At 39.7% G+C, this 25,291-nt stretch overlaps 1 protein-coding gene across 1 annotated transcript in view; it reads right to left on the bottom strand.

Annotated features, from left to right (window-relative positions):
* Nucleotides 1-607: 607 nt before the first annotated feature.
* Nucleotides 608-25,291, bottom strand: part of AGPAT5 (1-acylglycerol-3-phosphate O-acyltransferase 5) — a 29,190-nt gene continuing 4,506 nt past the window's right edge. Inside the window, exons 2-8 of the mRNA XM_044422120.1 lie at nt 22,887-22,956; nt 21,598-21,713; nt 13,969-14,058; nt 11,846-11,936; nt 7,865-8,026; nt 2,605-2,728; nt 608-941 (exon numbers count right to left, since the gene is read on the bottom strand). Of these exons, the coding sequence (XP_044278055.1) occupies nt 716-941; nt 2,605-2,728; nt 7,865-8,026; nt 11,846-11,936; nt 13,969-14,058; nt 21,598-21,713; nt 22,887-22,956 (879 nt within the window). The 3' untranslated portion in view covers nt 608-715. The remainder of the gene's footprint in view (nt 942-2,604; nt 2,729-7,864; nt 8,027-11,845; nt 11,937-13,968; nt 14,059-21,597; nt 21,714-22,886; nt 22,957-25,291) is intronic.

The raw sequence follows: 25,291 nt of genomic DNA, 5'->3' as shown, positions 1-25,291 counted from the left end.
AGCCTCAGGCTGTACATATCGTAGATCACCATTTATGCAATAATGTAGTGTGTTCAATTAAAAGTGTCTAAGCAGTGTGTGGAAAAGACTAAACACTTTGCAAAGAAAACTGAAGTTGATTGATACAATGCAATCAAAATTCCATGCATTTGTTAAACCCATTATCCCATGAACAGTTTTTGCCCTCCTTGTTTTTTCAAACATTGCATTCCATGTTCTACCATTTTTGTTTTGCAAATTTAACAAATTTATCTGAATTAAATTTTTAAAAAAATGTTGGTAGATAATTAGCTTTGGTTTTTAGTTTGTGATGCAGCTGTGATATAGTTGTTGTGCTGAACTAGAAAATAACAAAACTTGGTCAGGAATAAATACACAATCTTAAAGTAATGTCAGTAAATACATTCACTGGTTCACTTAAGCTATTTAAGCACACATTCTGCTGAATCATGTGCAAATAGATATCTGTTTGTGGAGGAAAAAATGCACTAAATGAAATTCTGGTTATCTACCGCTTTGTCTCAAAAATCAGGAGCATAATTTCATATCCATATTTTCCACTCCAACTATAGTAGATATAGGTCAGAAGTCTGAGTTTATCCAATGATCCATTAATAAGGCTTTATTTACATTTGTGTTTATAAATTCAGGGAAGAGTTTGATATGATGTGCAAGACAGAACAATGATGTCACTGACTGCAGGCTCAGAATCCACTTATGCTTTAACACTGACCCACAGACAACCTAATAAAGTCCCATATATCCATGTTTTTATGTAAAGTTGCCTTCCGGATTCTGTCAGTAGCATACTAACAGTCAGGCCACTTAAAAACAGTACGGATGGCAAAGTTTTCTTGAGACTTAGTTTGGATTGAACACTTTTCCCAGGGAACTTGTTTCTTCTTTTAGAATCTTTTGCCTCATAGAATTCTATTAGTAACCTAGAAACAAAGAAAGTTAAAAAAAGAAAAAGAAAAAAAGAAAGGGTCAGAGGAGGGAGAGACCATTTAGTAAGGGGAATTCATTAAAAAAAATAATTATTTGTCATGAATACTATTGCCTAAGAATGGCTCCATACCTGGCTTTGATCCCAAATTCTTAATATGCAGCTTGCTAACCTGACAACTTCTATTGAATATTTTGAGTAGATCTTTCTAATCACCCATAAACAGCATGAGTAAATGGTAAGGACGCATCTCACACATTGTCAAAGTTCCCTATATAAATCAGTCACACTTATTGTCCTTAAGTATACAAAAACAAAACTATTAAGTGGACAAAAACAAAACCATTAAGCAAACTGGATTCCAGTAAAAGGGGCAATAGTTTAGTTTTGTTCAGGTAGGCTATACATCAAATATGTCTCGTCATTCTCAAGCAAAAATCCTAAGCAGGTCAACTTTCTCATTCATCAATTTATTCTGGTCTTAAAATATATCCAGTAAAACAGGGATGGGAAACTTTTAGCCTGTGCATCGTATGAGGCCCTTAGGGGTTCCCGGCCTGTCCCAAAGCTCTCTTGGCCTTGTCCCTCTGCCAACAAGGAAAACACTCTTATCACTGCCTCTTTCCCTTGGAGGCAGGAGAGGTAGCAGGCTGAGGGAAGGAAGCTACCAGTGACTCAGGCCTGCTTCTTTCTGAGCCTTGCCCTGCTTACTTGTGAGTAAGTATAATGCTTATGCTTACTTCTGAGCCTCTCCAAATTAAGCTCTGGCCTCGGGTCAAAAGAAGCTCCCCACTCCTGAATATAGTGCTTTGCAGTCCTCAGGGCATTTTATACCTGAAACACCCATTAAAGCAGGTGTTTCCAATGCTTTCAGACTGTGGGCCAATTTCCCATTTTTGAAGGCTACCTTGACTTAACTGCTATACCAGGAATGCTCACAAAAATATTTGAGGTAATCCTCTCATCTGTGTATGCAAGAACGTGATCCCTGTATGTGCGCACTCTGGCTTCTCTCTCTCATTTCCTCTGTCACATCTTTCTCTCTAACTCCTCTCTAGCTGTGCTTTCTTTTCTACCTATGGCTCCTTCCCCCCTTTTTCTCTGGTTCCCCTCCCTCCCTCTGGCATTGCTTTCTCACTTTTTCTGCCTTACTTCCATTCCATTCTTTCTCTTTTTCCCCTCCCTCTGTCTCTCTTTTTCATTTGTTCATTCCTATCTGACTTTTCCTCCTCCCTCCCTCCCTCCATTCCATTAATCATCCACTTGCAGGAAGGAAAACAGCTTGGTGGGCATTTCAGCCTGGCATTGCAAGAACACTGGTATCTCTGCTTCCATGTTGTAATGCCTTGCACCAGAAAAAACTGAAGCCGAGAGATGGTGATCTGCTTCATAGCAGCTAGTAAACTTATTAGCTGAATGAAAATTCAAACCTCTTCTTCCCACATCTAAATCCAAAGCTTGGTCCCATACAACCTATGTATTGTACATTAAATTCTCAAGCATCAGCAGTTATTTCTGCAAAAAAAGTCTGCAACAAAACATATCAGCAGTTTACAGAAATCAATTAAGGTAACTTTTATTTTTTTGTGTTTTAGGGGGAAATACCATACTGATCTAATAATGTTTTAGATGCAAAGTTAGTTCACTTCTTTACTTACTTATCTTTGATTTCAAAACGTTCATGAAGCCATCTTTTCATAAGCGTCTGTTCTTCTGGAATATCCTTTAGTTCAATACGGTCAATATAAATATGGATTCCTGGGAAATCCTTACAAAGAAATGCTGAAACCCAAAGGAACATAATGAACTTCCTCGCCCCACCATCCCACTGTTATTTATTAAAATGAATGGTAAAAATTAAGGGATAGCATGCCAATTATGCACTCTTACAAAGGAAACCAATTTTAGAAAAATCATCCAAGGTTTGAATATTGAGCAGCAATATTCATAATGTGTGTTTCTTCTCATTCAACTTCACCACTAGTAACCTCTATGAAAAGCACAAGGTAGGAATGCGTGAGGCATCTATTTGTGGCTGGGAATCCATTGGATTTGTTGGGCTCCCTTTCCACTTTGCAGAAAGCCCAGAGTCCAAGCTCCTGATGAGTGTGCCCCATGTTCATTCATTGAGCCCCACACACTGGGCAAGCAATGCCCCTTTCCCCCACATGGCACCAGCAGCAGGGAGCAAGTGGGGAAGAAGGCTGGTTACTGGGCATGGCAGCTCGCAGTGCCTCTTTCCTGGCAGCAATGGGTGGGGGGAAAGACAGGTTGCTGCGAACGGAGGCTTGCCCGCCCGCCCGCCCTCAGTGCTATATCCTGCAGCCAGTGCTAATGGACAAGGCTGCTGGTTGCACAACTGGGGGGTCTACAAGTGTTCATGGACTTCCTCTTGGTTTGGCTTGCTTCGCAGGACCAGGTCAATCACAAGAGAAAGTCTATGGAAAGGGATGGATTCCAAAAAGGTTTGTCCCAACTCTAGTATAAGAATTTATAGAAAAAATGCTGTTCTCCCACCTCATACACCTCTGCCCAGTCTTCCATTATTCCAAGCACTAGTGCTGATGTTATATTAGCATAAATCAATGTTCCCACCATATAACTAATACGATGGCGAAATCCATTGACTGGCTGTCAAAATCACGCACGACAGCCTTCCATCCCAGTATCACTCTGGTCTGTGAATCACAGAAAAGCATGGACTTGGGTTGCAATCTTAACCCTGTCAGTGCCGCAGAACTAGCATGAAGCAAAAAGGAGTGCACAATGTTATTCCACAGCGGCAGTGTCCTATGGCAACTCTGCTCCTTTTTTCTTTAAAAGCCTGTAAGCCTTCGTGGAAGAAACAACCACTCTCTTTCCCCATGTGATTTTGCTTTCTGTCTTAAGATCACTTCAAAAAATAATAACCCCATTTTTCAGTGTCATTACAAGAATGGCCAACTGGATATAATCAAGAGTTTCAAAGAACTATTTTAATTATGCAGTACTTCTTAGAGAGACCAATTCATTTTTTTTAAAGACACAATGTCACTGTAGCTACTTCAGCTTACCAGTGGATAAGAACAATTTATAGCATTCCTGTTTTTGTTAAAGAACAGCTGGATTCTATCATAAGAGCCACTAAAGGTTATTCAGTCCCATGACCCTTAATTTCACATCAGCTCAACTCCCCAAAGGTTTATGTAATTAAGCTAAAGAAACTAAACTTCATTGCAGCAATTCATTAAGCACAAATTACATCCAACTCTAGGAATATTGGCTTGAAATACCAGAATTTGATGGGCTGCTTCATTCTTCTAAACTTTCCAGGAAGCTATTCTTAGAATCAGGAATAAAACAAAACTCTCTTCCACATGGATCTACATAATTAAGAACTATACCTCAAGCTTCTGATTAGGGACTTCTTTCTTACTGTGAATCAGAAACTGGCTAGAATGTGTTAAGAGAACATTCATGGGAAGAAAAACATGCCTGATGTGAAAGGAACTATTTCTAATACAGATTTCAGTCATATGAAATAAAAGAGCAGAAACTAAACATCAGCAAGCATCTGTGTTTGCTTGCAGGAGCACCATAATCATGAGAAACGGAAGGAAGAATTAAGACTATTTATGATAGAATAAATGGCAAGGAGATTGTAACTATTAGTATACCAATATTTCAACTACTGGTGCAGTGGGGTGGGAGAGAATCATAACAGCTTACAGAGACAGGGGTTTTTTTGTGGGGGGAGAATTCACTCATTAGCTACAAAGAAAGATCAAAGTACAATTTTAATTCTAATAATGATGTAAGCTACTAAACTAGCAAAAGTATTTGTTTCTTTTTAATCTGTCCAACAACAAATACCCTCTGGGCAAAGGTAACTATAAGGGCATATTTTAAAAGCCATCTCATCTACAAACAGCACCTCTTCTTCTAACTGGTAGAAGAGCTTCACACAGTGTGTGGCACCCATGTAGGAATTTTTCCCATGCCCAAAAGAGTGGTTGTTATTTCTAGTGTGGCATGAAGTCCATGAGGGCATCTTGAGAAGCTAAGAATTTGGCCTGCAGCAACCAGTGTACCCTGAGCAGGCTAAGCCACTTCACATGGCAGCCAAGTGGCACAAGATGAAACAGCCAGCACATGGACATGGGTAAAGACCGGGGAACAGGGTGATGACATTGAGGAATGGAACAGCAGGTGTGGGCCATGATCCCTGATATCCCCCCAGCCCATGGAGGATTTGGTGGAGTGCAATGTAGTTCCCTGCCTTAGTATCCCTGCTTTACCTAATCTGCTTAGTGTTTTAAAGCAGATTCATCTGTGAACACCTGTGAACAGGGATCAGAAATGGACTGGAAGCCAATGCAGTTGAGAAAGCGCTCTGGATACCTTCATTAGTAGATTTTCATAACACTGGAGTCCAAGCAGGCTGGATAAGGCAATTTGATCTTCATATACCTCACAAATGTATCATAGCAAGCCACTAAGTGTGTGGCCAATTCTCTCAGGGCCAGATTATAACCCCTTTACCAGTCAAAACACTACCTCTGCATATGCCTTACTGAGCAATGGAACAGGGGCAGGAAAGAACTCCCCCTCTGCTATAGTCACTGCTCCAGAGTAGGCTTGATAATGACAAGAAATCAGCGGAAATCTCTTGTTTGGTTCTCCGGCTCCAACCTCAGGAGGGGAACATGGGCTAGTTAGGACTGAATGTGCGGATTCCTAACTTAACAGACGTACAAGAGCATTACATGAATTGAATTTTTATGTCTGATGTCAAAGAAGTTTATTCTTAGCCATTAGAAAGATGAAGAAGTCCTGATCATAAGGAAGCATGTAAAGTATGCTAAAAGCAAGAATGTTTATTGCAGAGCCACAGGCAGAAGGAAGCTATCAACTTGTTTCAGTGAACGTGACAGCTTGTTATAGTCCGAACATGCAGGGAAAGCAAAACAACAATGCTCCAAGCACCTAATATAAGCTGCCCTTTCTCCTACAAACAACCATTTCAAAGAGATTCAAATTTGTGAGTCATTTTTTAAGCTGAAAAAGCACTGTGGCTAATATTCATGAGTGAACATTTCTGCCTTAACAAAAGGGAGTCTGGACAGCCTTCAATGCTCTCCAGAGGACTTCCAAAGACTTACCCTATCTGCACTTGTTCTTCTCTCTCTCGGAAGATGCTTTGGTGCCATTTTAAAAACAAACACAAAACCCAGAAAAGCTAAAAGCAGGCTGTTTAGCTTTAGCAAACAATGTACTACCTCTATTTAGCCTAATTCTATGATGGAGACCTACAATGTAATTGGTATTATGCTGTCTAAACCCCATCAAACAAGCATAGGTGGCAACAGACATGGGCTACTGCAATAGCACCATTTCCAACAAATTAAAGGAAACAAGTAATATTTGTGGCTGAGTTTATAATAATTTGCCAGGTTTAGGGGTCAATTCTATTACAAACTTGAAGGCTTACAGGTATCTCATGCAGAGGAGGAAGGCTGGAGGATCTTTGCTTCCCCACCCTCAGACCCTGCATTTTTACTAGGCATTTTGCCCATCTAGCAAAAGCATTTCTAAGGGTAGAGAAGGAAGCTAGAACAAAGTCAGGACAGTTTGCATTCTGAACTCTGCATTTATTCCCCTCCATCCAAAAATACCCCTTCCTCTTCCCTGAAGTCCATTTCCTGAATGCAACTGCTGTGGTTCCTTCTGCACCAGCTGCAAGGGGAAAGGAGGTCGAAGATTTGGGAATCCAAATGTTCAGTGGTGCCTTAGGTGCTGTCTAAGGGCCACAGGATTGCTCCCTTTGTAGACCAGACCAGACCAAGCGAAACCAAACTCATTATGAGAATTGGCCATGTGATGGTTTCACATCTTTTGAGGCCAGAGCGACATCACTAACTGTGAAGAAGAGCATGATGACTAGCTATCTGGAAATAACCACATAGTTGATTAATCAGCACTCATTCAATGGAACTGAGGGTTGTTATGCAAGTCAGCTGTTGAGCTCCAATGTAAATGTTTAGTGGAGTGCCTTCAAGGCCACCTTGCTCATTAGAAACTAGGTTTGGGATCTCCAGTGTGGTGCCCGTGGACATTGCCCTTGCTGCCAGTCAGGTTCTGTACCCTTCTACTCTTCTTAAATCTTTAATTATTTTAATTTATTTATATATTTCTTCATTAGAATTGTTCAAAATCCACCCATTAGCATCATGCTGCTTAAACAAGCAGGAGGCTGGAATGCTGTAAAGCAAAGTGCTCCAGAATTATTCTATCTTATTTCCAAGAATAATAAAATAGGGAGGCATTTTTAGAAAATAAAAATGGTGGGTGACTGCAGTTCATGGTTCTGATTTGAAGTGCCCCTTCCAGTAAAGATATATTCTCCAACCATATATCACCAAATCTGTCCCACTTGTTTTGGAATTCTGCCTGATACTTATGTTCTTGAGAAGGTTTTCATTTAGCTTCTGTAGTTTGCCTTCTGGGAAGTGGGAGTTTTGGCCACAAACATTATAATTGCTGTTTTGTGAACAGGAAACTCCCCACATGGCATCCATCTTGTGAGCATGCCCACAGCTTGATCTCAAGTTTCAAACTGGCCTGCTGGACCAAAAACACTGGAAATCCCTGAAGATACAAGAGGCTGCTTCCAATGATGTATCGTGTAGGACCAAAGCAATAATTTTACCTGGAATACTTTGCTGTGCATATATGTGGGTGCTGTGCCACCACCCATAAACCTAGTCTTCCCATTTTCCCAGGACTTAAAAAAACACAGAAAGGTTCTCATGCATCTGGAGGGCTATAGTTTGTGGACACTGGTCTCAGTTTCACTAGACAAGTTCCACATAGCAGAAATCAAGTTAGTATATCCCATCTTGTGTACAGATAGTTGCACATTATATAGTACCTACTCACCTGTCATGGAAGGTCCCTGTTGCCTCTGTCCTTTGTGGTCCACAGTACCTTCATATGCTATTGTGACATCATAAACCGCATCTAAGTAGTTCTTCATTGAATCGAGAGCAACATGTATAGCCTTCACCCGTGGTGTAAGAACATGTTTTAACACTGAAAGTCCTAAGCAAGAAGAAAGGTTATAGTGAGAAGTTATTAAAAGCTGCACGTGAGAAAGAAGCTGGCAGATTATCGTCTTATGCAGCAATCTTTCCCTCCCTCTAGGTTGAAGATCACAGTCGTGCTTTGAAAATGATCTTTTTCTTGAAAGTCTGTTTCCACATGGGAGCCGCAGAAGCTCTCGGCTCAAGAAGATTCTGGAGCATATTCTAGGATGTGCACAGAGTTCATACAGGGTGCAGTGAGCCCTACTGGATCTTAATGTCACCTTAAGACACACGCTTATTTCTCAGAGAACACGCCAACACTTTTCTGTACACTGATGTGGACACACAGTTGTAGCAAGCAAATCAACTTTCATGGAAGTTTATATGCCATTCTATCTTGTCATCAAGGAAAACCTGATAAGCTTTCAAAGAACACAAGAATGAAAATCACTTGATTAAGAACATATTCCAAGAGTGACACATTAAGAAGAATTATTTGCAGTTTTATAGCAATCAGACACACTCAAAAAGGTACCCTCAACCTGGGATGTGCAAGGAATCTGCTCTAGGCAGAAAATCCACAGGATTCCCTGGTTTCGGCTTCCCAGGATCAGCTCCGCCTTCCCACAGCCCAGAGTCTTGAGTTCCTGGCAAGCATGCTAAGGATTCATGGAGCGCTTGGTAGGAATTGACCCCCCACCTCAGTGCTGCACAAGCAGCGCCGTTCTTCCATGCCCGTCACTGCTGCTGGCAGCAGTGAGCTGAGAAGAAGGCTGACCGCTGGGAATGGCTGCCAGCAGACCCACTCACTGTGTCCTTCATGCTGGTACACTGGTGGCAGCGAGCAAGCAAGAAGGTTGGCCGTGGCAGCTGCCTGCTTGCTGTGTCCCTTTTTCCTGTGCACCACCAGCAGTGGTGCCGCCAGCAAGAAGGTGAGAGAGCTGGCTGGTGGGAACAGTGGCCAGTGCAGCCTGCTCGCTGCGTCTCTTTCACCCATGTGCTGCTGCTGGCTGCAGTGAGCAGGGAAGGAGTTTGACTGTCAGCCGCAAAACATCTTTACAATATATGTATTGTAAAACATATTTACAATATATGTAAATATATATAAATAATAAGTAAAAACAGAACCAATAGCTCTAAAAGACAACACTTCATTTTGCAGCATGCTAGTCTCCCAGTTGTGCGTGTGTGTAAAATTAGAAAACAAAACTTAATGAAATAATGAAAATCAGAAGCATAAAACTTAAAAAAAACTGAAGAGCAAGAGACCCCAGTGGGTGACAAGTTGAAGACACCATGTTGGAGACCATCTAAAAACTGACTGTAGCTTTGCCTTCCCAGGTATGACAGCAGCTGCTTTGACTGATTTTCTTTACCTGATTCAACTGCCCACCTTTGGCACACACCTGCTTTTTGGATGGGGTTATGATGGACCTATGAATGCTCCTTCCATTACACCCTGTATTCTAAACTAAGCTGCATACCTCCATGGTTTTTACCAAATTACATTTTGGCAATATGGTCCATCTGCTATTCTCTCTGATTATTTAAATAATTTTAATATGCAGGAAATATGAAGATCTCTATATTCCTATTAAGTATGAGAGAGAGTTACTTCTAATTAGTTCTTATTCTAAGTCCTTATACAAAGGATCTTACAGCTCACAAAAATTCTCACAGCTGTATTGCGGGATATTAGCTTTCCTTAGTTAAAGAAAAACTTCCCTTTATTTTTGTAAATATTAACTGGGTATGTGAGCATCTTGTCTTTAACAGAATTGTATCTCACATAAACAATAGTTTTCAATTAGGATGGTTACTCAATCTTGTTCCTATTTTGCATAAGGAAAAGAAATCTGACAATAGGAGTTTGGTTATGCGCCTTTAGAAATCTACAGTTCTCGCCTCGAAACTATTATAATAATTTAAGTGCCACTGGAGTAAAGAAGGCTAGCTTCAGTGGAGAAAAAGTATCAAATCCTCTACTTTCAGAGGAATTAAAATATTCCATTTTCTGCACAAAATGGAAGTAGCAACTCAAATGGAATAACCTTTTTAGATGCTTCCCCCCCTTTTTTTACTGCTTCTGCAAAAGTGTGCCTTAAAACCAAGGGAAACATTGGTATTAGGTCAATTCTACCAACCACAACAACATTTACTTGTTCAATACAAAACTATGCAAATATTTTGAAGCATAACACTGGATTTTTCATCAAAGTGCGACTGTGTTATGTTTTCAAGATGTTGTTCTAGTCCATGGGTACTGAATGCAGTGTTATGACAGCAATTGTTTTTATTACTAAGCATTCAGTTCAGCACACCTAATAGCACTCCAGCTTTCTACAAAACAACACATAAAATAACCCAAACACATAAAGTTCCTAGGAAGATAAATGATTAAATCAGCCAAGAGAAATATATAGCTAACATTAGAAAAACACGTTTGCAAGTTTGCACATATTTGAAGCCCTTGCCCCACTTAGGGTGTAAAATAAATGGGGAGTCCTGTTCTGGGCAGGACACTATTCAATGTACACTTTAATTTGGCTCCTAACACATACTTTCTATGATCGTCTCATTCTCATTTTACAATAGCCTTTCCCAACCTGGTGTTCTCCAGAGGTTTTGGACTACAACTTACATCATCCCTACCCATCCTGGTTAGGCTCATGGGAGCTGTATGTCTTTATAACTAGAAGAAAGCATACTGGGAAAGTCTGCTTTAGAGATTATGTGCTAAACTATAATTATGCTTAAAGGATAGCATGCAACTATGCCTCTTTTTTCCTCAATCTCAGGGACGTGTGGTATTGGGACTGGAGCACACAGGGAGGGGAAGGTTCATCTGGTCCCTGTCCAACCATAACCAGACAACAATCATCCCTTCCCTGGTGCAGCTATAAGTGTTAGAAAAATGTTCCTATTAATGCCAATAGGAACTTTTCCCCAAAATGCTCGCAGCTGTGAATAGGTGTGATTTTTGCACAGACTGAGGCCAGCAAGGGAAGGGATAAAACATTCCCCACATGGTCGGGTTTTAGTATCAATCCACCTGCCAGCTGTAATTAAGGAAAAACAGGAGATATAACTGCATTGCATGTGGATAACATGGAACGTGCAGTTTAATGTTTAGTCTAAATCCGGGGTGGGGGCACATGCAGCTTGTAGATTTTGCATCTCTGAGACCATGGCAGGTTATAGGTCAACACTGCTAAAGCCTTCCTCTCGGTCATGAAGGAGAAAGCAGGGAGCAGTAACCCCCAGGTTCATGGTGGCTCTTTCTTGTTCACTAAACATGTTTAACATGATGTGAAAACATGGCTTATGTGCTGGTAAAGAATATGGCCTATATATTCAAGTTCTGTAATTATTTTAAGAATTGATTACTACTATAATTTGACATCAGACTTTCTTCAGCTTTACTTTTGTATTTGTTATTGTTTACAGAAAGTGCCTTTGCTAACCTTAGATAGCTGGGTATTTGCTTTAACATTAAACATTTAAGCTAAATTAAATCTGATTCAGCATCAAATACCATTTGCAACAACACAGAACTGGAACTAGCATTCTGTAGCTTTGGCATCAGTTTTGGCAACCCCACTATTTTTGAGATGTCACTTTCTCCCGTTTCAATAACACTGTGAGACTGAGTCCTCCTCTTTTTAAAGCAGTCTAGAGCTATCTATCCATCCATCCCAAGTTTTTGTATCCCTCCCTTTACAGTGTCTCAGGGCAGCGATAGCATAAATTCATCTAGTCTGCCACACTTGCTCTTGTCGATGTCATGTCATCTTACAGCCCATTACTTCCTAACAGTCTCTGAAGTTCACTGTACCTTCCTTAGTAGCATATGCTTGACTATCAGTGAGGACTTTCGGTCGCACAGGACTGTAACGCGTTCCCTCTGGAAAAATCACAAGATACATCTGCAGGATTTAAAAAAAAAGTGTACACCATTGAAAAAATAGGCATTGCAATATGTTCTCAAATAAATCCTGACTTGCTGTCAACTAAAATCAGAACCTTGTTTATGTTTGTATTGAAGGTGAGAGAAAGGACTGCGCAAAGATAAGATGTCTAAAAAGATATGAAGTTACTGTAATCCTCATTTAAGAAAAGTGTTGTCAATAGTCAGGGAACATGAAGCCCCTGAAAAGGAGGAGGAAAGCAAGCGGCAGAAACAGCTGAAGTTAACAGCACTGTTTATTTTCAAGAACAAGCTGAACAGTTAATGTGGGAAAGTACAGTCAACATAGTTTAGTGAACAAATACCCGGTTTTTACAGCCTGGCCAGATTTTTAGCAAATCTCAGCTGAATGCATTGCAATTTATACTGTGATCTTATATTTGCCTACTCAGAAGTAGGTCTCTGAGTTCAGTGGAACTTTCTCAAATGTAAATGCGCAGAAGACCATAGCTTCAATAAGGTAAATCAGAAAAGGCTGAAAAGGCTGCCTCAACTGGAATGCATTTACTTAACAACCCTCACAATGCTATTTGCTATAAAGCAGGTATTTGCATGGAAAGAGAATGTGTTTTTGCATGCATTTGTCGCAGGTGAATGGGAATGGAAGTGTCTGTAAAGGCCCTGGACTGAACTCTTCCAGGCCCACAGCGACAAAAAATGATAGAGTTTAGCATAAGCAGGCAAGCACTGAGAGGCAAGGCTCCAAATAAGGCATTTTTGAAAAGAGCCTTTATACCACATTGCACCACCATTATTGCAACCTACAGCATCATTTTTTCCAGCAGAACCTTATTAGCACATAATCTGTTACTTTGTGAAACAGATAAAATTACCACTCCCAAAGACAGTTTCCAAAAGGGTACAGAATTCAGTGCCAGTTGCTGCAAATACCACGGTATTTAGCTCATTTAAAGGCTGCCTGTTAGCATCATGCTCTCTGGGCAGCCACTACTGTTACTTGCTACTGTTACTTTACTAATGTGCTTGCTAGTAAGATGCATAACAAACACTTGAATAATTATCATAATATGAAATGCTGGTTTAACATTGCCTTATACACAAGGCTGTTTGAAGCAACTCTTTTATGGGCAAAGGTTACAACATTCAGGGCTCTTTCACCTTGAAAAAACATAGGGGAAGACGTAACAGAGTTGCATAAAATTATGCCCAGAATGGAGGGTGCTTTACTCCCCCGCTCATAACAATGCTAGAGCCCATGCTAAAGTTAGGTTATCCCATGGCAGGAGATTCAGGACAGATATAGGGAAGTACTTGCCCTGAAGTTTGGATGGCTTTAAAAGGAAACTGAATTCATGCTTGATATTGCTACAGATGGCTGCTCACCATGCTGGCCAAATACGGCCTCAGCATGAGAAGCAATGGCAGGGCAACGCTTGCACAAGTGCACTGCTGGGCTCCTCTCCTGCCTGTGGGTTTCCTAGGGCATCTGGCTAGCCTCTGTGCGAGGAAAATACTGGTCCAGGAGGCCTTCAGCCCAGCCCAGCCCAGCCCAGCCCGGCTCCTCTTAGGCTCTCACTGATCAGATCAATGTTCAATACTGACTGACTTTACTAAAATTCCACTATCCTATATGACAAACTGTCAAGATTTTAACCAGACAGAATGAAGCTCCGAAGTTTAAATAAAAGATATGGGGGGCACCAGGTATAGACCAGGCCATCAGAGAAACTCCTGGTTTTGGCCTATATGCTGAGCAACATAATAAGCTAGAGGGCACTTTCATGTAGGAACTGGCGGTTTTGCATGCCGTTAACAAAACTTTTCTGCAAGAGTATAATTGCCTCTACTACCAGAGAAAGACAAATGTGAGCTGTGAATGTCACCACAGCCACCCATCTGTTCAGCATAAAGATGGGAAGGTGAACTGTGTGACAGAGCTATTAGATCAGCTACAAGGTCTTTGTAATCCTCCTATTTTGTTTTCCATTTGGGGGCTAGGTAACACAGAGACATAGAAAATATAATCTTACTGGAGTCTTAGCTTTAATCTGGGCTTGTAGCTTGTTCCTCATGTTCTTTTCATTAAATTTGGCTCTTCGTTTCACATAGACTCCTCCATGCTAGCATATAAAGAAAATATATATGCTTCATAACAATATATTTATGAGTAATGTTTCACCAAGCATTGTACACTGTATTTCAATATTCCAGAACCAAACCATTAGCAATACATACAAGTTTTAAAAAGAAAAATAATATATACTACACACCCGTTTCAAACTAGCATAATTCTTAGAATGTACAACATTTTCACACTCGCTTCAATATGAACAAAAGCTCTATTACCACTTATCTTGAAATTACAGGTGAGGCTACAGTACTGAATTGTGAAAAACTTGTTACTGGTACCTAGTTTCGTTTGAAGAACAGGAAAGTACCAGACAAAAATGTAAAATAACCAGGAATGCAAAGTATAGAAAGAGGAATTGCCACTGACAGGGAACATATGGAGATCGTGATGGAAAGGAAAAGAAAAATATTTGTACTGGTTATGGAGGAGAGATCGTATTTCAATAGCAGAACATTATGCTTTGTCACAGAAATACCAAGTTCATTCCATGGAAACTTTGGTTAAAAACTCAGGTGCCAGGTGATGATAAAGGCTTCTACCTGGGACCTGAGACTGCTATGCCAAGTAGGTAATATGGAACAAGATGAAAATTATAATTTACAGGACACACAAAAGTGCAACAAGATAGCACAGTAATGCTGTAAGACACTTAAGTTCTTCTGTATTTGTACCTCAGTTCTTTTTCTTTTAGTCATTGCTTTAGTGTTTTCCTGTGTATCTGTTTTAAAATTTGATATTTCTCACAATAGCTCCTTTCTTAGAAAAGTGATTTCTATTTTTATCTTGAGTTTTCTCTTCTAATTGATTAATTTGTTTTCAAAGTGCCTGGTATTGCTCTGTGATTATTTGAGTTTGATGTTTCAGTGCTTGTTGATTTTCTTCCATCAAATCTGCAATGTCAAGTTTACCATCTTCTTCTTGGGTTTCACCCTTATTCCCTTGGAACAAAGGATTTGTATTTGTATTTCTGTATTTCTTCCTCTACTTATATGTTTAATACACTTTCTTCTTTGATTATTAAACAGTGTAAATTTATACATAACAATTTGGCTCTAAGACCGCAAAAAACAGTATTTTCCCAAGATTTTTTTTCTTAGAGGAAGTGTTAAAACACTGAAAAGAAAGAAACGGTAGGGGGGAAAGGAAAAGAGAAGAAGAAAAAAATAAAGAGAGATAAGGAAGAAGAGAAAAGGAGGGAGAGAGAGTGAAATTAGTATGTTATTTGATTAGCAATTAAATTAATTAATTCTGTTTTATTTTATTAGTTATTAGTATGGATTAATTTGTTAAAAAAGAAAATCTTCTAAGACTCTTCCAGAGTCTCTAATCTTTCTATTAGTTCATCAATAAATGGAGAGTGTATCCTTCTGCTCTTCCAATCTTGATTATTTTGGGCACTAACATTTTTCAAAACTGATACACCAAATGCAGTGTTACTAGCTAACTCTTGGATGGTTTCTCCAGGAACAAGGCAAAACCAATAGGAGAAAAAGATAGCTTAAATTTTCATCAATAACATTACATACAATTTAATGTTTATTACAGATGCTTTAAGAAACATGTACATACACAGTTCTAATGAATTTATGAACACCCATACAGAACAACTCACAGAGATTGCTCTGTTATACCAAGTCAGAAAAAATATTTTTGTCATATGGAATATGGCATGAAAGGACATGGCTTCTTATTCCATTACCTTTAAAATAAATGCATGCATGCATGCATGCATGCATACACAAACACAGTTTTTCCCATACATTTACTCTCATCCTCTCTGTCTTTGTTGTTAAAGGGCTAAATATAACAGTACAGCTTATTCATAAGGTAACTTTTTATTAGAAACCCAGTATCAACAGAACTTTGAGCCTAGTCAAATCCTTCTTCTGTCCATATGGCTGAAACTGCCAAGAAATGGAAAAGCAAGCACTTGAAATATCCACCAAAGGCAAGGATATCAATTACTGCTTTTCCAGCTGGCTTCTGTAAACCTTACCTGCTGAAAATTTGGACTATTTCAACTATCAATCTGACAAACTTTATTTTTATTTTACTGGATTTTATTCGATTGTAAAGATTTGTGGTTTCTCCCTTATTTGGCTAATTCAGGAGACTAAATGAAGTAATATATTTTTCAACTGCCAGAATTTCAAATTCAGCCAAAAAATAAATGTCAGCCATGAAAGCAATTGCTGGCAATATAAAACAGCCAACAATTAATATTTGTATTAAGGGAAGATGAATAATGAGACCAAGGCCAGGAAGCAGGATTCAGAAGTATCAGACCAGAGTAAAAGTGATGTTTAGATACACTATAATTCACCACGAAGTATGGCATACATCAACCTATGGGGTAAAGTGGGCCACCCAACATATCTGAATCATTGTTTTAATACTTAGAATATGTAGAGAGACTATGTTCAAAGTGCCCCACATTTCGCAGCCTGGAAGCTGAGGCTAAGCGAAAGCGATTCTGTAGGGTCATTAGTTCTGTGAAATTGGAAAAGCATACTTCTCAGCTCACATTCTTATGGACTCATCAAGACATATGTATTCTCAATCATTTAAAATTTAAACCATGCCTAAGAAAACACGTTACTGTATCGTTCTCACAGCTCCACTGCTTTAACGTACAATTTTACCCTGTGGTTGAGGGTTTTATGAGCCCAGTTCAAATCCATGAGCAACAGTCTCCAGAGCTTCCTCTTCTGCTTCAGGCCACAAGACTCCTAATGGTGGATCTTCTATTAAGATATATCCTGACTAACTCCACTATTTGAAAGTATTTTGTTTGTAGTGCACTAGTCTAACCGATGACTCTTTATTTCTGAAGCACATTTTCCTGCTTGCACAAAGGGAGCCAAAATTACAGCACCCATACACAAGAAGCAGATCAGCAGGAGCTAAAAACTGAGGAAACTTTAAGGGGGAGGTCCCTTTCCAAGTAGTTCTAGTATAACTCAGTAGTGTGGAGATGCATAGATATGCATAAAGTATTAAGAAGACAAAGACAGCTCTTCTACATCAGACAAAATGCATATCTAGTTTAGCATTCTGTTCCTAGCAATCAGGTGTCTATAGGAAGCATGCAATGCATGCAGGACACGAGCCCCATCTTTCCACTCATGTTCCCCAGCATATGGCATACAAAGGCACACTGCCTGGCACTGCAAGCAATGCAGAAACCGCTCAGCTAGTAGCCATTTATTAGTCTGATCCTCCATTAACTAGTTTAATCACCTTTTAAAGTCATCCAAGTTCATTTCCTGTGCCATACAGAGAAGGTATTTTTAAATGCACTAAGCAATCTAACTTAGAAGCTACCCACAGAAATCAATAGGGAAATCAAATGTTTTAATATAGCTGAGGTCACTTTCCTTACAACATTACAATACCACTTACATTACTCAAAATGAAGAGGAAGCACCCAAAATGGGGCCCCATGGGGACTGGGCATGCTCAGCCAGCACAGAACAGTGGCTGTCTTTTTCAGGGAGTGAAGGTGAACTACCAGTATGTGTATGTGTGTCTGCACGCATGTGTGTATGGAGAAAATGAAGCGGCTGAAGCCCAAAGGCACTGTCCACTGCAACGATTTGTTGCAGGAATCCATTTGTATTCTGTATTTTAGAACTGGATACAAAACTTAAGAGATGATCTCTTCTAGTTTATTCAATTGTAGGCTACTTTACCATTAGAACAAAAATTGATCTCTTCTTTCAGATTCCTAACAAAAAAATGTCTTCACTGTAGTTCCAACAATACATTAATTGAATGGAACAGGCTGGTAATTTTAATGAGTTCATGACACACTTATGCCTCACATCTCCCTCCTCAAATATTCCTTAGATTCCTCCAAATGTCCGCCCTGGATAAAATGTTCAGGGGCCCTTGACTGAGAAGTAGAAAGTGTGTTGTGCGAGGGGCAGCAAAGATATTAGTAAAAAAGTTTTTCTGGCCACATACTTGCATTTAAGTTATTTCCATAGACAATGCTACTCTATATTTTCACTGCAATTTTGCATACAGTTGCTTGCCTGAAAATTCCATTGAAACCAATTGGACTGCTTTCCAAGCAAAAATGTTTACCATGGAGACACCCATTTTCTAAACAGTAAGTTGAATACAATGTTATTTTTTGATATACTTTAAGGTATTATTTCTTATTCCTATACATTGCCACTTTATCAGTTCTACTGCATAAGCAACATTAAATTGTATGTCAGAATATATGTCCAGGAGTCTGACGATCATTTTTAGGTCTTTCATGTTCTTTCAATGATTTAAGGACTTGTTTTGTAGACCAACAGAACCCCCCACCAGCATGTTTTCCTTAAACTTGTGTTGTTTTCTTCATATTCAAAACATATATTTCACAACAGGATGTTTATCTGAGGTAGGAAATATGCATTCCATCACAATTCTGTAATTAATTGTCACTGGAAAGTTTAGCTGAGTGTGAGTGACATCACTGACACAGGATCAACAGGAAGAGGAGGAAGTGTTTTTATGTTTTTACAGGATTTGGCGTGACCAGGAAAATAGAAAAATACAAGTCAACTGGCAGCGTAGACTCTGTATATCCTTCTCAGCAATGCAGTACGTTTTCTTGCAAACCAGTAAGTGCCATCATTCACAGATCGCTATTTGTGCTTCTGAATTATTAATACAGCCTCTGCATTCTCCTATTAGTTGCTCTTTGAATGACATGAAAAACATCCAAATGTTTTTCATGTTTGCACACCATGTTCTAAAGGAAAACCAGCTTTGAATCATATCACCACCCCAATGGGAAGGATATGACTGTTTGACAGACTAATATTCAGGAGGATATTCAACCAGACAAATGACTTTGAACACATAAGGAGAGCAAAGTAAAAAAAATCCCAAAGTGGGAACAAGTAACATTGCTTAGGGTGGCTGCAGAAACAAGTGTGTACCCGTCACATCTGTTGCCAAAGTCCATTCACAGTCACTCATCAGATGGAGAGCTTCTGGGAATCTGCCCCTCAAGACATGGGGTAGAGGAAGAGGGACAACCGGTGAGAGGAGCAATACCTGCTGTTCACTGTAGGGAAACAGGATGCCAAGCTTGATAGGTCCTTGGACTGATCCAGCTGAATCACATATTCTTAATTTGTTTCCTATCCTTTCCAGAACGAATTCTTATGCAAGAGTTAGTTGGCTGCAAAGGTGAAGAGAGCAACATTGCTCCCATCACTGGCCAGACACATCTAAGCTAAAACATGCATAACTGCAAGCTTGTCTAAGAATTACTGCCAGAAAACTGTAGCTAGTTTGAAGTGGCCATGGATTTTTTAAAACTGTATTCTATCTTAATTTTTAGAAACTACTCCAGAAGCTTCAGGAAGGAACAGAATAAAAAGAAAAGCATTGTAGCACGTGTACTGGGAAATAGGCAAATATACACAGTGCTTTTTGCCCCTAACTCTCACTCCAGGGAAAACAACTCCAGTTGCTCAGTTTGCCTGTATGTGAATAAGGAAACTGCTGCAGTTTATACCTCCCTGTTTCTTAACCCATATGGTACAAGCCATTCACCTGCATTCACACGTTCTCCTTTCCAGGTCAAATAGCATCATGACTGGTGGCTGGCACACACAAAACAGCAACAGTGTGAGAGCTGTCTATCATTGGCAACTTACTGCAGGTGAATGGCTTGCCACAGTCTTGCCAACTTTCTTTCAACTGGCATCGAGAAAAATAGTCATTTTTAAGGTTTGCATCATGAATCCACACAACAACCCAGTCCATAAGAACAGCTCCCATTGCAGAGGCAGCTGCCGTAATAACAGAACCTCCATTTTCCTAGTGTGTGGTATGCATCCTAAGGGTCTGATTCAAATGGTATAGGCCTCTGGCAGAGGTATCCATAACACACTGCCAGGTGGGAACTATTTATCGGTTGCTTAAGTATGGTTCAGACCCTTATGGACAGTCTCGCAACCAAGGGCTTGGCTTCACATGGAACACAGCCACACAGGCATTTTTCAGTGGCCTTCACATGGGTCCTGGGAAATGTCATTTTATCTTTAGCACAGTTGTAGTGGTTTTAAATAGTATGGCTAAAAGAGACATATAACCTCACCTTCAATATGAATAAATGCTTTAGTGGCAGTGAAATCATGAAATTATTAGCTACCACAGGCTTAACAATTGCAGGAAAAAGCCTATACAAGACTAATGAATGAAAATTCAGCTACTTTATACCAACATATATGTATTTATTCTTCTTGGCTGGCAGCACAAAACATCTCCAGGATCACTCCAAATAAAGAAACGTATTCACCCACCGAAATGGTTATATAGCTGGTGTTCATAATTGGTGGCATGTACAATGGAGCCAGCTGGCTGTGTTTTTGCTGGTTACGGCCAACATGCTGTGACATGCAGTGTGCATCACTGGGCTATAAGCACAGAAATGAAACTGTTTCAATGTAGCTTTTCCTCCTCTTTCTGCTATCAATATATGGCACTAATTCAGACATGGAACTGCATTCACCTAATGAGAAATACTACCCCTTGTCTCCCAAAGATCTTCTGAATTTCAACTATTGTATCTAATGGAGTGCACAGCTCACTAGAGTACCCTGATAGCCTACTAGGATGAAATCCACATGAAGCTCAACTAGAGTAGCGGGAAAAAAAGGAAAAGTGGAAAGGGAGTAAGAGAATGTAAGGATACTTCTAAGCAAATATTGATATATGAAGACTACTTTTTAAATCTAAATATTCACTGTGACAAAGACATGGGAATCACAATCCCACCACTTTTATTATACACAGGCATATATTAAACAGATTTTTCTCCTAAACAAACCATTTTCTTACTACATTATACTTCAGCTACTCCAGAAATAAGAGATAATGTACTTTCACTGGCATAATCACAGAACTAAGTGTGATGAAAGTCGCATTAGCTATATTTTTAATTAATTAGAAGCTAACGTACAGTGCAATTCTAATTATGTTTACTCAGAGGTAAGTCCCATCAGGTTCAACGGAAGTCACTCCTTAGGCTCCAAAGGCCCCTTATATCCAAGGTGGAAATCCTATACCTAGTTAACCTGGTATAAGTCCCACTGAATGCAATCTGACTTACTTCTAAGGAAGCATAATTATGACCATGCTGGTAGACATATAGGACCCAGGCACATGCTATTTTATCTCAGTGTGACATGTGCCAAGTTCACTAGGTTAAGTTTCAATTGATAAGAGAGTTAAGCCAGATTGGGAACCAGATATGCTTTTGCCCTAGCATGCACATAAAATCAGAACACCTGAAAGAGAATTAAGTGTCAAAATCTGTGGTTTTAAGTACGTAACATATACATAAATAACAAGGATAATACTGCACTCCCACAATTCTAAACATACTTTATTTGGGACTGAATTTTACTGAAACCAATGGTATTTACTTATGAGTAAACATGTTAATCACTGATGTGTGTCAAAAAAAGCAGCAAGTAGCTATTTAATAACATATGGAAATACATTAAAGAATTACCTGAGAAAAATACCACCCGTACAAAGGAAGCCATTTTAATATGTCTTTCAAAACATATCGAACATGTCCAAGAGCATTCTGCCTGATGGCCAACATGTCTGCTATAATCCAGTCAACTGCAAAGCCAAAATACAAGCATTTATGTTTCTAAGCATACATTTAAACACTTCTTAAAACCATTCTTAATATATTTAATACCCAAATTCTATTACAAGAAACATTTCTTGTTTTTAAGGTACAAGAGAAGATCTTTCCACAATCGTATCTCATCACATCCTTCCTCAAAATTTCATTTTTTCATTTATTTCTTAGTTTCCAAATCTTACAAGGTTTGTTTCATAACACTACCACCACTGTCGTTCAAGTTACTGCCCACACGGCACAGGCCTTCCTCAGTTTGGTGCCCTCCGAACTAATGACCTACAATTCCCATCATTTCTAACCAATAGCCATGCTGACATGGGCATCTATAGGGCATGAGAATGAGAATAGATCCATATCCTAAAGATACCAATACTTTTTTATATGATATACACCCAACCAAACATATATCATGATGTCAAGGAATGTGCTCTTAAAAGCTGAACAGTATTATTTTTAAAATTTTCATTCGGGTTTTCTGTGATGAACATACTGAAGTTCAAAATGGACACTTGATGTTGATGCACAGTGAGTGATGGAGTCAGGACTCTTACCGTCTTGTTAATAAGGAAATCCTTAAATACAGATCTTAAGTCCTGATGATAACCCTTTGGTGGAGCTTGTCATGAGTACACTGTGATTTTCAGTGCTGCCACTCCACTATGGAAATCTATGGACTGTATCCAACAGTGTCTTTGCACTAGTGAGAAGTACTCTGCTGGCCCAAGAAAGGGAATCCAAGTGTTGCCGGCTGTCCCTACTTACTGCAGTCCTGAACCATCTCCCTTACTGTTGTTGAGGGATGCAGAAGCTGCAGTGAATAGCGGAATACAGAAGGTCCAGTGTATCACTTTGCAGCAGAAATGCTTACAGCAAGTGGGAAGCCATCACTGGACATAAAACTGTATGGTGCTTCAAAAGCTCCTATAATTAGAGGTACCTTGCCACATGGGCTTGTTTCTGCAAAACTTAGAAGTCAAACTGTATGCATTGAACTTTCTCCTCTTTATTGAAATAGTCAATATGTTCATCTGAAACACAAATATTTAAACCTGGAATGCTGCAGTCTGAATAACGCACTGATGACATATGTTTTTATATCCATTTCTGGAAAAAAGTGCTTATCAGCAAGAAAACTGTATACAAACCTGTACATATATGATTTGACATATAAACCACATTCTCTTTTGTTTTTGGCAAATCACCATAGATAATTACCTAGGAAAGAGAGAAAAGGGAGAGAAAATTTTGCAATTCTGGTTTAGATTTCATGCTAACATGGCCACAAAATTACAGTGACATAATTGGGAGTACGTAACATGTCTTAAACAGGAAGTCCACTTCCAACTTTGAATGCCCTTTGTGCAAGCAAAAAATCCTTTCAATACTCTCCCTCAATTTTAAATACAAAGTCAGGGCAGGGGGGATCCTGGAAAACATTATTCTTAACTCATGAATGAGGGGAAAGGGATGGGAGTATTTTCAATATAAATCACACAGGATAACAGGATGCAGAAACCTTTCACCTCTAGATCACTAGTTTCATTCATGGCTCTTCAGTGAAGGGACCACCAAACATCTGTTTGGTAGCCTTATTTGAACAGAGTTTAAACATCTGTCTATTAGCAAATGATACAAATGGCTGATCCTATTAGTACCAGTACTATTGTTCCACGTGCTAAACACATTTGCTTAAATAAATTTACTCAGCTACAAATCTCAGTGATTTCATCACTGCTTACTTTCAACTTAGCACCCATACGCACATGGGATATACTCACACACAATGACAAGCCATGGCAAGGAAGGGATGTTGATACATGTGAATACTGGAAGATGATGAAAGGTGGCGCCTTTGATTACCATGAATCACCACAGAGAACCAACAGTTTGTTCTAAGGCTTCAACATTTCAGCGCTGCTTCCCATTAAGCTTGAAGCTGGTTACAATAATTTTCCGTGGTTCCCTGTTTCAGCCAGCAAGTTCAGCAGCCGCGGCTAAGCCAGCCATTAGTTTCCACTGCCCTATTCACCTACACTGAGTCGCTGCCAGACAGGCTGCTGATGGGCTGCCCCTGCTCTCCAAGTCATCCCTCCCAGCACACACTGCCCAATACCCAGCTGCCATGCTGCAGCTCTGCCCCCTCACTTTGTTACTTTGCCCCATTCCCACTCTGCAATATGCACGGGGGGGGGGGGCAGTGGCCTACTGGTAGGGAGGAGGAGCTCCTCTAGCAGCAGTGACTGTGGAGGCAGCCATGCTTGGTTGCTGCTCTGTTGCTCCTTATGAGCTACTCTAGTGAGAAGACGGGGGCTCTGCAGAGCGGGCGGAGGGCAGCAGCTAGCTGAAAATATGCCCAAAAGAGAGTGAGGGTCAATGGGGGAGAGCTGGGTGATGCAAGCAGCAGTGCTGCAGGCTGGGGTGAGTTCTCAGCCATGGAGGCTGGTGGAATACATGTTGCCATTTGGAGGAAAGATGGAGGCATGCAGAAACTACTCATCAGCAGTTGCCTCCTGAATGTGTGACTGCAGGACACATGAGAAGAAAGAATGGTTTGTTGTTAGCTCATTCAATTGCTAACAACAAATCATAAGTTCTCTTTCTGGACTATTCATGATTAACAAACCAAGTTCATTACACTGTCATGATTGTATATACTGTAACACAGAATTAAACATGTGGATTAGCATTATGGGCAAATCAGGTCAAGACTTTCTATACATAGTGAGGTGATGGATAAAACTTTATATAATGATTTCCAATCAGTAAAATTCTCTACAAAGAACCTTACTAAAAAGTGAACCATTTGAGAGTTTAGGGTAAAGTCTACAGACAAGACACCATAAGTATTCGGTGATATTTGAAGAAAAGAACTTTATCTTTGAATAATCCAAAAAAAAGTCAAATGAGGAACTCTCCAAAATGCTGTTTGGACACTGTTGGGGCAGTTCCTGGCAAAGGAGGCTGCAGGTGGCATGAGCAAGACTGCAAAAAGCAGGAGGAGTTTTTGCTGCTCTTGTTAAATGGCTCTATAGTCAGTCTCAGCAATCCATGATAAATTTGTTCTCCTGGGTTTGTACAACTTAACAGCCCACTATGTAGTATAACTCCCTGTGGAAATTTGACAGAGTCTGGGCATTGTGTGATTCTGTGCATGACCGGTTATCAGTTTGTACAAACCTTGTTGATTAAATTTGGTATACACATTTATGACACAATTCTGTTTTAAGTCTGAAAGACACTTCAATTCCCACACCAGTTTCAAAGTTGTAGGAGAGAATATGTATCACACAATATACACAACCACTTTTCTGAAGATGAATTTGGGGTGCATGTTCAGGACAAGATTTTGCATTATTGGGTCTGTTTTCAAGACAACAAAATATTTGAAGAATTAGATGCCTGGGGCACAACAAACTCTGCTAATCATTTTAGCCAGCCTTCATTTGTGAGTGCCATTGGCACATCCATTCCCCCAATCCTTGACACACAAAGATTTGACAGTTAAGGGTTTTTTTTTTAAAGTTTCCACATCCCTTGTATCGCTCCTGCC

The sequence above is a fragment of the Varanus komodoensis genome, unplaced genomic scaffold, assembly GCF_004798865.1.
Source record: "Varanus komodoensis strain SLA01 unplaced genomic scaffold, ASM479886v1 scaffold12, whole genome shotgun sequence".
In the NCBI taxonomy this organism is placed as follows: Eukaryota; Metazoa; Chordata; class Lepidosauria; order Squamata; family Varanidae; genus Varanus; species Varanus komodoensis.
This window is presented reverse-complemented; position numbering and strand designations above follow the sequence as displayed.